Source organism: Enhydra lutris, unplaced genomic scaffold (assembly GCF_002288905.1).
Source record: "Enhydra lutris kenyoni isolate GAN:26980312 unplaced genomic scaffold, ASM228890v2 scaffoldscaffold12, whole genome shotgun sequence".
NCBI classification, from domain to species: Eukaryota; Metazoa; Chordata; class Mammalia; order Carnivora; family Mustelidae; genus Enhydra; species Enhydra lutris.
The window spans coordinates 41,031,959-41,046,747 of NW_019154096.1; the positions used below are offsets into that span (position 1 = coordinate 41,031,959).

Genomic DNA, 14,789 nt, shown 5'->3' on the forward strand with positions numbered 1-14,789 from the left:
ATAGCCAGTTGCTCAACATCATTAGTCTTTAGAAAAAGAAAATTTACAACCACATTAAAATACTACTTCACACTCTCTAGGTTGGCTTTAATCAAAAAGGAAATAAAAAGTATTGGCAAGGATGTGGAGAACTCAGCACCCTCTTTCAATGTTGGTGGGAAGGTAAGATGGAATACACTTGGTAGTAACAGATTGCTAAATGTGGAGTTACCACCTAACCCAGTAATTCCAATCCTAGGTATATATGGAAGAGAAAGGAAAACACATGTCCACACAAAAACCTATAATCAGATGTTCTCATAGCATTATTCATAATAACCCCAAACTGGAGACAACCCAACACATCCATCAATTGGCAACTCCATAAACAAGAAGTGGTATATCCATACAATGGATTATTATTTAGCAATAAGAATGAAATACGGATGCACCTTAGAATCATGGATGAACTTTGAAATGTTATACTAAGTGAAAGAAGCCATTCACAAAAGATTACATATTGTATGACTATGTGAAATTACCAGAATAGGCAAAATGACAGAAAGTTGACTAAGGGGTACCTAGGGCTGAGAGGGAAAAGGAGGATTTGAGAGATATTTAAAGTGTATGGGGTTCCTCTTTGGGGTGATAAAAATGTTCTTAAGATGATTGTGATGGTTGTACAATCCTGTGAAAGTAATGAAAACCAGTCAATTTTAGATTTTTTAAGTAGATGAAATTTATGGTATGTAAATTATATTTCAGTAAAGTTATCATAAACTTCAGTAAGGTTTCAGTAAAACTCATAATTGACCAGTAAAGCTACCTACCCCTCCAAGAAGATGTCTATTACCTGTCCTAGTTTAAGTTCAAGACATTCCCTTTACAAAGTTTTCACTGATAAATAGCAATTTATCAATTTGATTGTTCCTATTGTCTTAATTATACACTTCTTAGGACTTCTGTTTGGTGTGTTTGCCTCTCTTGTTCATTAGTCATTGCATGTTTGTGTGCAGAGATTATGTCTAATATCTGTTACCAATATTGATATCATTTCAGTGCTGTACTGATAGATAACTTCTAGAATGCTTATTGATTATTTAATGAGTCCTGTTTTTTAAGGAATCTATTAAATTGGTTGCTCTTCTTTTATTCAGAGTGATTTAGATATACATTGGTTATAAAATTATATTTTGTATGGGTTAGAAAACATAATTTATATGGTTTAGTATAGGATATGCATAAAATTCCCCAAATCTTGCAAATATGTATCTCTGTGTTGAGTTCGTTGTTTTAAATGTCATTAACAACAAAAATATATTTGTTGAATATGTACTGCAAGTAAATGTGCTGAGCTTTAGTAAGATACAGGAAATTATTGTAAATATACCTGTTTTCAGTAATCTTACAGTCTGACTGGGAGAGTGGTTTTGGAGACAAACTTGAAAGATAGAGGATTAGATAAATTAAGTACTAAGAGTTCTGGTGGGGCTCCTGGGTGGCTCAGTGGGTTAAAACCTCTGCCTTCGGCTCAGGTCATGATCCCAGGGTCCTGGGATCGAGCCCCGCGTCGGGCTCTCTGCTCCGCAGGGAGCCTGCTTCCTCCCCTGTCTCTCTCTGCCTGCCTCTCTGCCTACTTGTGATTTCTCTCTCTGTCGAATAAAAAACTAAATAAATAAATAAATAAATAAATAAAAATAAAAAGAGTTCTGGGGCTGTCTGGCATATTGATATGTTCCAGAGTTATTCAGAAAGTCTTTTTTATTTTTTTAGATTTTATTTATTTATTTGACAGAGCTAGAGAGATCACAAGTAGGCAGAGAGAGCAGGAAACAGGCTCCCCACTGAGCAGAAAACCCAACAGGGAGCTTGATCCCAGGACTGTGGGATCATGACCTGAGCTGAAGGCAGAGGCTTAAGCCACTGAGCCACCCAGGCGCCCTTGTTCAGAAAATCATTATGGCAGAATGAGACTTCGAGATAGTCTCGTTAAAAAAATATTCTGTTTTTTTTTTTAGGTACAAAATTCAAAACATGAACAACAATATATATTACCAATGTTTAAAGCTGATTTGGCTAGAACTGGAATACGGTTGCCTACAACATATTCCAGAGGAATTAGAAAACTCAAAGTAATGGATAACAGAAAAGATCCTCCATTCTTCAATGAAGATAACGTGGGACCATTTTACTACAAACTTCCTTTCTATGATACCATGGAGCTCTTCATTGAAACATTGACTGGAACATGTTTTGAGCTGAGAGTTTCACCCTTTGAAGCTGTTATTTCTGTGAAAGCAAAAATTCAAAGGTTGGAAGGTACTAGTTTCTCTTTGCTTTTAGGGTAAAATTTAGGATTAAATTTGTTCATCAAGAATGTATAATAATTCTAACTTTTCTTATGGATAAAATGTCAAACCTATATGGAATTAAGAAAAATAAGATAATGTACCCCATATAACCCTTACTCAGTTTCAACAGTTATCGATTCATGAACTATCATGTTTTACATTCTTCCCACTCCCTTCCACTTCTATCAGATTCTTTTGAAGGAAATCCCTGGCATCGTGGTAATAGTTTGTGAAATAATATTTTAAAATAATTTTTCAACAGGTTATCATGACATGCAAAATCTGCCATAAGTACCTTACAGTTACTTTCGGTGGAAAATCATAATTGAGCTCCCTTTATGTGACCTTCTTTACCTATTTATACTACCTTGCAAATACCTTTCTTTTTTTACTTTTATTATTTATGTATTTATTTAAAATACGGAATGCTTCACGAATTTGCATGTCATCCTAGCACATGGAGCTATGCTAATCTTCTCTGTATCGTTCCAATTTTAGTATATGTGCTGCCAAAGCGAGCACTTTTCTTCTTTTAGAGTGGAGGTTTTCTAAGACTTTTGGTTTACATTTACATATATTTGAAGTTTCCTCAGTATAGCAGGGATGCTGAATATTGTGCAGTGTCTCTGTGGTTTACATGTTTGTGACAGGTGTCATAAATTACTTTGTGTTAAAATTAGAGTCTTTTTCTTTGTACTTTGTGGATTTCTGAAATAAGTGGTATTTGCCATTGTAGTTGTTAGAACCCAGCATGTACTTGAAAATTAAATTGTCTCTGTAACAGTAAATGGGTCTTGCTGTAATTTAGAAGTAATAACTAGCATTGCCCCCTGGCCAGTTTAAGTTCTGAATTGTAGGATGATTAGGGTTGGAATCTTTTATTTTTGTAAAGTCAAGGATCCTGGTGGCTAAGCTTCTAAATATTTGCTGTTCTGTACTAACTTCTATTAAGTTAGTGGCCAGCTGAGTCTGGTGACCACATTAGTACATAGAGTAATGGCGCATGAAACATCTTTTCCCTCAAGTGATTTGCTGAGACATGGAGTGAGCATAGGTTATTTTGGCATTGTTCTGCTTCATTATTAATATGATGGCATAGTGATATCTTTTTAGCAGCAGGAAGATAAAACCCTCTTGTGTTCTAAATCTCTGTATTTCCCCCCTTTCATGGATTTTGGATAATCGTCATGCAACAAAAGCATTTTAGAGAGTATCTTGCTTAGGTATCTTTTTTTTTAATTTTAAAATTTATTTTAATTTATTTTTAAAAGATTTTACTTATTTATTTGACAGAGAGAGCAAAAGAGGGAACATAGCAGGGGGAATGGGAGAGGGAGAAGCAGGGTTCCCGCTGAGCAGGGAGCCCGATGTGGGGCTTGATCCCAGGACCTTGGGATCATGACCTGAGCCGAAGGAAGACACCTAATGACCGAGCCACCTGGCAGCGCCCCCCCGCTTTTTAATATTTATTTATTTATTTATTTGACAGAGAGAGCGTGTGTGCAAGGCAAGCAAGGCAAGCAGCAGGCAGAGAGAGAGGGAGAGGGAGAAGCAGACTCCCCGGTGAGCCAAGAGCCTGACATGGGGTTCAGTCTCAGGGCCCTGGGATCATGCCCTGAGCCAAAGGCAGACGCTTAACTGACTGAACCACCCAGGCACCCCTTGCTTACGTATCTTAGTGTCTAGTAAATTTGAGTTAACAGAAGACTGGGGCCTCATCTAAGGGAAATGTTTAATTGCTGATAGAGTTGGTTTCAAAGCCAAGATGTGGACTTCCTGTCCTCTGTAGGAGTAGCCTTCGTCAGTGTAGAAGCAGTGGCTTTGTAGTTACTGGAAAGTTGAATCTTTTTTTTTTAATTTTTTAATTTTTTTATAAACATATAATTCATTATATGTGTTTATAAAAACACATATAATATGTGTTTTTATAAACATGTGAATCACCAGGTTTACACACTTCACAGCACTCACCATAGCACATACCCTCCCCAGTGTCCATAACCCCGCCACCCTCTCCCGACTCCCCTCCCCACAGCAACCCTCAGTTTGTTTTGTGAGATTAAGAGTCTCTTATGGTTTGTCTCCCTCCTGATCCCATCTTGTTTCATTTATTCTTTTCCTACCCCCAAACCCTCCACGTTGCATCTCCACTTCCTCATATCAGGGAGATCATATGATAGTTGTCTTTCTCTGATTGACTTATTTCACTAAGCATAATACCCTCTAGTTCCATCCACATTGTCGCAAATGGCAAGATTTCATTTCTTTTGATGGCTGCATAGTATTCCATTGCATATATATATATATATATATATATATATATACCACATCTTCTTTATCCATTCATCTGTTGATGGACATCTAGCTTCTTTCCATAGTATGGCTGTTGTGGACATTGCTGCTATAAACATTTGGGTACACGTGCCCCTTCGGATCACTACATTTGTATCTTTAGGGTAAATACCCAGTAGTGCAATTGCTGGGTCATAGGGTAGCTCTATTTTCAACTTTTTGAGGAACCTCCATGCTGTTTTCCAGAGTGGTTGCACCAGCTTGCATTCCCACCAACAGTGTAGGAGGGTTCCCCTTTCTCCGCATCCTCGCCAGCATCTGTCATTTCCTGACTTGTTAATTTTAGACATTCTGACTGGCGTGAGGTGGTATCTCACTGTGGTTTTGATTTGTATTTCCCTGATGCCGAGTGATGTGGAGCATTTTTTCATGTGTCTGTTGGCCATCTGGATGTCTTCTTTGCAGAAATGTCTGTTCATGTCCTCTGCCCATTTCTTGATTGGATTATTTGTTCTTTGGGTGTTGAGTTTGCTAAGCCCTTTATATTTATAGATTTTGGACACTAGCCCTTTATCTGATATGTCGTTTGCAAATATCTTCTCCCATTCTGTCAGTTGTCTTTTGGTTTTGTTAACTGTTTCCTTTGCTGTGCAAAAGCTTTTGATCTTGATAAAATCCCAATAGTTCATTTTTGCCCTTGCTTCCCTTGCCTTTGGCAATGTTTCTAGGAAGAAGTTGCTGCGGCTGAGGTCAAAGAGGTTGCTGCCTGTGTTTTCCTTAAAGATTTTGATGGATTCCTTTCTCACATTGAGGTCCTTCATCCATTTTGAGTCTATTTCCGTGTGTGGTGTAAGGAAATGGTCCAATTTCATTTTTATGCATGTGGCTGTCCCAATTTTCCCAACACCATTTATTGAAGAGGCTGTCTTTTTTCCATTGGACATTCTTTCCTGCTTTGTCGAAGATTTGTTGACCATAGAGTTGAGGGTCTATTTCTGGGCTCTCTGTTCTGTTTCATTGATCTATGTGTCTGTTTTTGTGCCAGTACCATACTGTCTTGATGATGACAGCTTTGTAATAGAGCTTGAAGTCCAGAATTGTGATGCCACCAACTTTGGCTTTCTTTTTCAATATTCCTTTGGCTATTTGAGGTCTTTTCTGGTTCCATATAAATTTTAGGATTATTTGTTCCATTTCTTTGAAAAAAAATGGATGGGATTTTGATAGGGATTACATTAAAGGTGTAGATTGCTTTAAGTAGCATAGACATTTTCACAATATTTGTTCTTCCAATCTATGAGCATGGAACATTTTTCCATTTCTTTGTGTCTTCCTCAGTTTCTTTCATGAGTACTTTATAGTTTTCTGAGTATAGATTCTTTGCCTCTTTGGTTAGGTTTATTCCTAGGTATCTTATGGTTTTGGATGCAATTGTAAATGGGATTGACTCCTTAATTTCTCCTTCTTCTGTCTTATTGTTGGTATAAAGAAATGCAACTGATCTCTGTGCATTGATTTTATATCCTGACACTTTACTGAATTCCTGTACAAGTTTTAGCAGTTTTGGAGTGGAGTCTTTTGGGTTTTCCACCTAAAGGATCATATCATCTGCAAAGAGTGATAGTTTGACTTCTTTGTCAATTTGGATGCCTTTAATTTCTTTTTGTTGTCTGATTGCTGAGGCTAGGACTTCTAGTACTATGTTGACTAGCAGTGGTGATAATGGACGTTCCTGCCGTGTTCCTGACCTTAGCAGAAAAGCTCTCAGATTTCTCTATTGAGAATGATATTCGTGGTGGGTTTTTCATAGATGGCTTTGATAATATTGAGGTATGTCCCCTCTATCTCTACACTTTGAAGAGTTTTGATCAGGAAGGGATGCTGTACTTTGTCAAATGCTTTTTCAGCATCTATTGAGAGTATCATATGGTTCTTGTTCTTTCTGTTATTAATGTATTGTATCACATTGATTGATTGGCGGATGTTGAATCAACCTTGCAGCCCTGGAATAAATCCCACTTGGTCATGGTGAATAATCCTTTTAACGTACTGTTGGATCCTATTGGCTGGTATTTTGGTGAGAATTTTTCCATCTGTGTTCATCAAGGATATTGGTCTGTAATTCTCTTTTTTGATGGGATCCTTGTCTGGTTTTGGGATCAAGGTGAACTGGCCTCATAAAATGAGTTTGGAAGTTTTCCTTCCATTTCTATTTTTTGGAATAGTTTCAGGAGAATAGAAATTAATTATTCTTTAAATGTTTGGTAGAATTCCCCTGGGAAGCCGTCTGGCCCTGCGCTCTTGTTTCTTGGGAGATTTTTGATGACTACTTCAATCTTCTTACTGGCTATGGGTCTGTTCAAGTTTTCTATTTCATCCAGGTTCAGTTGTGGTAGTTTATATGTCTCTAGGAATGCATCCATTTCTTCCAGATTGTCAAATTTGCTGGCATATAGTTGCTCATAGGTTCTTAGGATTGTTTGTATTTTTTTGGTGTTGGTTGTGATCTCTCCTCTTTCATTTATGATTTTACTTATTTGGGTCCTTTCTCTTCTTTTTGATAAGTCTGGCCAAAGGTTTATCAATCTTATTAATTCTTTCAAAGAACCATCTCCTACTTTTGTTGATTTGTTCTTGGACAGTTGAATCTTAATATAGATGTTTATAAAGCAAATAGTTACTGGGACATTAAATGAGGTAATATAAAATAGTAAATACAAATCTTGCTGTCATAACAAAATACCATAGAGTAGGTAGCTTAAACAACAGGCATTTATTGTCTTAGAGTTCTGGAGCTTGAAAGTCTGAGATCAGGGTACTAGCATGATCAGATTCTACTAAGGGCTTTCTTTCTGACTTACAAACTGCCTTTTTCTTGCTGTGTCCTCATATCGCAGCAGGAGAGAGAGCACACATGCTCTCTGACATCTCTTTTAAGGGCACTGATCCCCCCATGAGGGCCTTATTCTAATAACCTCATTTAAGCCTAATTATCTCCCAGAGATCATGACTCTAAATACCATCACACTGGAGTTTGGGCTTCAAGATAAAAATTGAGGGTAAGGACATAGTTCAGTCCATCACACCTACCATAAGCTGTCAGTAGATTTTAATTCCTTTTCCCCTTCCTGATCCTTATATTCCTCATGTGTTTCTTTTCTCCTGTTCTCCATACTTTCTTGTAACTTCCTGCAGCCCATGGGCACTGATAATCATTCTGTTCTTCAGGAGGCTTCAAGAAGGCATCTTTCATGAAAAAAATGAATTTTGATTTTTTTCTGGGTGGTCTATTTCTTTTCTTTCTTTTTCCTTTTCCTTTTTTTTTTTTTTTAATTTTTTTTCTAGAGAGCTTGAGTGTGCAGGGTGGTAGAGAGGCAGAGGGAGAGAAAGAATCCTAAGCAGGCCCCACACCCAGCACAGAGGCAGGTGCAGGGCTTGATTTCACAACCCTGAGATCATGACCTGAGCCAAAATCACGAGTCGGGTGCTTAACTGACTGCACCACCCAAGGACCCGTGGTCTTTCTCTTTCTACCCAAGAATGTGCTGGTTAGGAATGACAGGGATGTAGCAGGAAGGAAGCAGAATCTGCAAGGGAACTTTCAGTGGTGCTTGAAGGGACAGGAGCATAGGAGCCAGACTGCCTGATTTCATATTTCTAGCTGAGCCGATTACTTAACCTCTAATTACCTTAGCTGTGCTAATTCAAAATAGGAATAATAATAGTACCAGTCACAAAAAGTTGTTCTTAGGATTCCTAGTTAATAAATGTAAAACATTTAGCAGAGCATCCGTGTTCTTTATCAGGGGAGAATGGTTACTCTGTAGAGAGTGTGCAGTATGTACCCATGGATATGAGAACTATGTCCTTGGGAGGAGATGTAATTTAGCTCTCTTAGTTTTTCAGAGAAGGCGAAATTTTTGTAGCTTATTACCTAGAACATTGGTCTGCAAAGGAGAGTGCATACTAGGAGAATATGAGAAATAAGCCAGTGGTATTTGGAAAGAGAAAATGTGCCAAGAAATGTAAGGGATTATTGTCATTTGGTTCATGATTGCCACGGGCAGTGGATTTCTCACACCTCCAGTCCTTGGCACTACTACTGCCTGTAAAGATTTCTCTTCTGTGCATGGGAAAGGGTTTTTTTCCTGGCCTTCTTATGAGTGGGTGGGACCCTGTTATTAGTTCTGGTCAGTGAGCTATGAGTAGAAGTCTCTCTCAGCCTGAGTCCTGAATAACTGTAGTGAACAGAAAACCCCTGCTGATATGCTGCGGACATGTAACGTGAGCAAGAAATGAATTTTTGTTTTAAGCCACTAACATCTCTGGGGTTGTTGGGGGTGTTCAGCATAACCTACTTTATGGTTCCCCTCTGACCCTCCCCACTGTCATGCTCTTTCTCTCTCATTCTCTCTCTCTCTAATAAATAAAAAATAATTGTTATTTTTTTTAGAGAATTGACCCATTTATCATTCTAATGCCTCTCTTTATCTGTGATCTTTCCTTCCACTGAAGTCTACTTTGTCTGCAATTGATACAGCAACTCCAGCTTTATAATTTATTTTGATTAAATCTATTTATTTATTTATTTTTAAAGATTTTATTTATTCGACACAGAGAGAGTACACAAGCAGGGGGAGCTGTAGGGTGAGGGAGAGAAAGAAGCAGGCTCTGCACTGAGCAGGGAGCCTGATATGGGGCTTGATCCCAGGACCCTGGGATCATGACCCGAGCCAAAGGCAGGCCCTTAACTATCTGAGCCACCCAGGCGGCCCTATGCTTTTAATCTATATATATCTTTATGTTTAAAGTGCATTTCTTATAGACGATATATAGTTGAGTCTTCAGTTTTGATCAAGTCTGATGATCTCTTTTTTAATTGGTTTATTTAGGCAACTGATGTTTAAAATTATTTTTTATATTGTTGGCTTAATGACTACTGTATTTGTTACTGTTTTCTATTCATCCTCCTGGTTCTTTGTTCCTTCATTTCCACTCTTTTCTGCCTCTTGTGGTTTTAATCAAAAGCTCTCTTCTTACTCTTTGTTCCCGGCAGAGCCTGCTTCTCCCTCTGCCTCTGCCTGCTGCTTCCCCTGTTTGTGTGTGTGTGCAGTCTCTCTCTCTTTCTCTCAAATAAATAAATCTTAAAAAAAAAAAACACCAAAAAACTCTCTTCTTGCTTACAGGATTTGTAATGAAAAGTTCCATATAATTATTGTCTAGTTTTTTCCTCTCCTTTGCTTTTCTGCAATTTGGTATGACATGCCTAGGTGTAGCTTTAAAATTTTTATCCTGTTTGGTGTTCTCTGAGCTTCCTGTTCTCTGCTTTGGTATATCTTGTTAATTTTGGAAAATTCTGGGTCATTATTACTTAAAATATTTCATCTGTTCTATTTTCTCTTTCTTCTAGCATTCCAGTTATACCTTTTAAAATTTTTCCACAGTTCTTGGCTATTCTAGGATTTTTTTTCATTTTTTTCTCTTAGTATTTCAATTTGCAAAGTTTCCATCAACATTTCTTTAAGCTCACTAAGTCTGTCCTTGACCTATCCAGTCTACTGATAAGTAGGACCATCAAAGGCTTTTAAAATATATTATTGTTTTTTACTTCCAGTATTTAGTTTTAATTCTTTTGTATTCTTTTTCATGTTGTCTACTTTTTCATTAGATTTCTTAACAAAAATCTGTCATATCTGAGTCTGGTTCTAATGTTTACTTTATTTCTTCATACTGTGATTTCCTTTGAGCATGCCTTGTTTTTTTTTTTTTTTTTTTGAGAGCCAGATGTGATGTATTAGGTAATAGTAACTGAATTAAATAGCTTTTATATTAAATTAGCCAGGAGTTGGGCTTTGGTTAATGTTTATTGTAGTTGTAAGTGCCAGAGGCTTCAGATTCCTCTAGTTTCCTTGTTTTGTCTCCCTTGCTGTCTGTGGGTTTCTGTAAGAACTCCTGCTTCAAAAGAATTTGTCTTGTAACTTACCTGTAAACCGCTGTTATTATGTTAGATCTTTGTTAGTGTGGTGGTAAAGTATTGGGGAAGGGAAACCATCTCTAATCTTATTCAGTCTCATTCTTCTGCTGGACCTGTGTTCCTGGGCCATGACCTTCAATGTGTTTGTTAGTATCTCCCCTCCCCCCACCCTATTATTACTTAGGTGCAATAAGAAGGCTAGATGGGTCTGGAATCAGTGAAATATCCTTACCCCAGATGAGATAAAGTTCTGATAAAATGAGTATAGACCTTTATTATGGAGGCTGCTCTGAACTTTTTCTTTTCTTTTTTAAATTTTATTTATTTATTTGACAGAGAGCACAAGCAGGCAGAGCAGCAGGGAGAGGGGAGGGGGAGAAGCAGGGCCCCAGCTGAGCAAGGAGCCTGTCGCGGGGCTATCCCAGGATCCCGGGACCATGACCTGAGCTGAAAGTAGTCGCCCAACCAACTGAGCTACCCAGGCACCCCCTGAACTTTTTCTTAATGTTTGTTTCTACTCCCTCTGCCTGGGCTGCAAGATGATCTTTCTTGACTCTTCACAGGGAGAACCAGGTAGGACTCTTAGAGATAAAACTCTTAATCATATGGAAGCCCTCCCCAAACTGTGGCCTCCAGGAATTCCTCAATCTTATGCTAGTCCATCCTCAGCCTTCACCAGTTCATTGAACTTACCATTTCAGTATTTCTTCAGGTAAACAGATCTTGGCTATAACTCTCAGGATTTTCATATCTCTGTAGATTTTGGGGTGATGGTTTGTCTTCCTCCCTATCTCTCTCATGAATTGAAGAAGAGTTATTGGTTTTCAATTTGTTCAGCTTTTTTGTTTTGTTTTGTTTTAAGTTTGGGAGTGGCATCTTTTAAGCTCTTTTAAGATGTTACATTTAGTATCTGAAACTGGAAGTCTCAATATTGTTTTTAAGGTAACTACATCTATCAAGACCCTATTTCTGAATGAGGTCACAGGTTGAGGTATTGAGGGTTAGGGTTAAGACTTCAATATATGGGGGTGCCTGGGTGGCTCAGTGGGTTAAAGCCTCTGCTTTCGGCTCAGGTCATGATCCCAGGGTCCTGGGATCAAGCCCCGAATCGGGCTCTCTGCTCAGCAGGGAGCCTGCTTCCCTCCTCTCTCTCTCTGCCTGCCTCTCTACTTGTGAGCTCTCTCTGTCAAATAAATAAATAAAATCTTTAAAAAAAAAGACTTCAATATATGAACTTTTGGGAGACACAAGAAAACCCATATGTAGTGTATAGTTTTATGTTATTGGCAAACGTGTAACTATCACCACAGTCAAGAACCCCACCCAAATCCTCCTGTGCCTGGAAGCAAAGGGGAAAAGAGAAAATCTGGTATCTCAGTACAGTGAGAAGTTGGCTCAGAGATAAGTCTGTTCCTCAAACTCTACAACCACGTTTTTGTTTTGTTTTGCCACCTACTTTCTGGTACTGCAAGATGCTTTTGGATCATCTTGTATACGTACTGTACTGTCTCAGAATCAGCCACTTCTTCAAGGAGTCCTTTTTCCTTTTATTGGAGTAGTATTAGAAACCAAGATTTGGGCATGACAATTGACTTTTCAGCCACAATAATAGAAACCAGAAGACAGTGGAATATTATCTTTACAAGGCTGAGAAAAATAACAATCTCTAGAATTGAGTTTGTCTTTCTAGGATGATGACAAAGTAAAGATATTTCCAGAAAAAACAAAACTTGAATTTCCAAACAACACACTCTTGCAAAAGGAACTGCTAAAGGAAATATCTTAGAAGACAAATGATCTCTAAAGGAAGTTGGTGCAGGATGGAATGATTATGAAAATGACACACTTGTGGGTAAATCTAAATAAACATTTCTTAATAAAATAATAATGTATGAAGGTTTGAAAAAATAGAATTAAAGTGCTGATAACAATGACATGTAAGTGAAGAAAGAGTTGTTTGTAATAGTGCTAAAGTTGTTAGCATTGTTCATGAAGAGGGTAAAGATGTGATTAGCTCTAAATTTTATCAAATATGATCATTTAAATTTCTAGAGTAATCATTAGAGATTAGAAATGGAGTTATCTGATTTCCAAATGGTAAAAGTACCCTACCTTCTTCTATCTGTCTAAATTAATTCATAAAGGAGGCAGGCAGTTAAACCAGAGCAAGTAGAAAGCACAAAATAAGAGGGTAAAATTAAAAAAGAATATATCAGTAATACCAATAATGTAAAGTGGATTAAAAAAAAGTCTCTCATTGAATGACCACAATTGATGGATTAGTTAAAAAAAACCTGTGAAATTCTGTTTACAAGAGACTTAATGTAAAATGTAAGAACCTCAAAATGTTGAAAGGACTGAAAAAGATTCAATAGGGAAATATTATTCTGAAGAAAGCTGGTGTTTCTGTATTAATAATTATGTAAAATGCATTTAAAGTGAAACGTGAACAAATCGTGTAGGTATGTTCATAGTAGTATTGTTAATAATTTTAAAATTGTGGAAACACTCAAAAGAGTACACTACAATGAATAAATTGTGATATATGTAAATATTATATATTGGAATCGAATTCCGTGGAATAGAATTACAACAGGGAAAATGATTGGAATAATAGCTTCATGCCTGACATGGGTAAATTAAAAACAATGCTGAATTAAAAAAGCAAATCTTGGAGGAAAAAATACACTATGATTCTACTTATATAAAGCTAAAAAAAGGGCAAAAGAAACCATACTACATATTGAAGTAAAGGAATTACAAAAATCAGAGGAATAATTCACACCAAGTTTGCAATGGTGATTACCCCTGGATAGGGGGAAGAGAATGTAGTTGGAGAGGAGTATGGAAGAAGGTTTTTTTCCATATCCTCATCAACACTTGGTTTGGCTGATCTTTTTAATTTTAGTCATTCTAATAGTCATGTAGTGATATTTCATTGTGGTTTCAATTTGTATTCACCTAATGACTAATGATATTGAGCATCTTTATGAGCATGTTTGCCATCCTTATATATATTTTTTTGTTTGTTTTGTTTTTGTTGAAGTGTCCATTCAACTCTTGTACCTATTTTTTTAAATCAAGTTGTTTTTTTACTGTTGAATTTTGAAAATTCTTTATGTATTCTGAATATAGGTATTTAATTAGATTTTACTTTAATTAGATAATTGCTGAGATTTTCCTCCCCAGCTGTGGTTTATCTTTTTATTCTCTTAACTGTGTCTTTTGAAGAGCAGACATTTTAATTTTGCTGAAGTTCCGGTTTGTCAAGACAGTTTTTTTCATCGATATAGATGTTGTATCTAAAAAATCTTTGTCTCATCTGAGGTCACAGAATTTTTTTTCTCTAAAAGTTCAATTACATTAATTTTTTAAAATATTTTATTTATTTTAGAGAGAGAGCAGGGGGCGGAGCAGAGAGAGAGGGGGAAGGGAGGGGGAAAGAATCTCAAGCAGACTCCATGCTGAGCGTGGAGCCCAACGTGGAGCTCAGTCTCACCACCCTGAGATCATGACCTGAGCTGAAACAAAGAGTCTGACTTTTAACAGACTGGCCACCCAGGCACCCCTCATTAATTTTTTTTTTTTTTAGTATTAAATCAGCATCCCTGGAATTAACCTTTTTGATCATGTTGTATTATCTTTGATAATAATGTATAACAGTAATGTATTGAATTCTGTTTGCTAAAACTTTGTGTAGAATATTTGTATCTGTGTTCATGAAGGATATTTGTTTTATCTTGTAATGTTTTTGTCTGGTTTTCTGGTTTTGGGATCAGGGAAATACTGTCCTCATGTGATGAAATGGGACTATTCCTTCCCCTTGCAATGTTTTGAAAGAAAGTAGAATTGGTATCATATCCACACCTGTGAGGCCATCTCTCTTTTTAAAAAAAAGATTTATTTATTTGTTTTAGAGCGAGAGTGAGAGAGAGGAGGAGAGAGTGCACGTGAGCAGGGGTAGGGGCAGACTGAGAGGGAGAGAGAGAATCCTCAAGCAGACTCTGTGCTGAGTGTGGAGCCTGACTCAGGGCTCAATCCCAGTACCCCGAGAGCATGACCTGAGGGGAAATCAAGAGTTAGCTGCTTAACCTACTGAGCCACACAGGTGCCCTTTTTTTCAAGATTTTTTTTTTTAAGTAATCTCTACATGAAATGTGGGGCTTGAACTCAAACCCTGAGAATCACGTGCT

The 14,789-nt window shown here is 37.3% G+C and overlaps 1 protein-coding gene across 2 annotated transcripts in view; it reads left to right on the forward strand.

Moving 5' to 3' along the window:
* The window catches only part of LOC111145101 (zinc finger AN1-type containing 4), an 83,706-nt gene that overhangs the window by 6,154 nt on the left and 62,763 nt on the right, over positions 1-14,789 (forward strand). For both annotated transcript variants that reach the window (XM_022499741.1, XM_022499742.1), the window contains one exon: positions 1,998-2,298. In XM_022499741.1, the coding sequence (XP_022355449.1) occupies positions 2,037-2,298 (262 nt within the window). In that variant the 5' untranslated portion in view covers positions 1,998-2,036. Of the gene's footprint in view, positions 1-1,997; positions 2,299-14,789 lie in introns of those variants that run through there.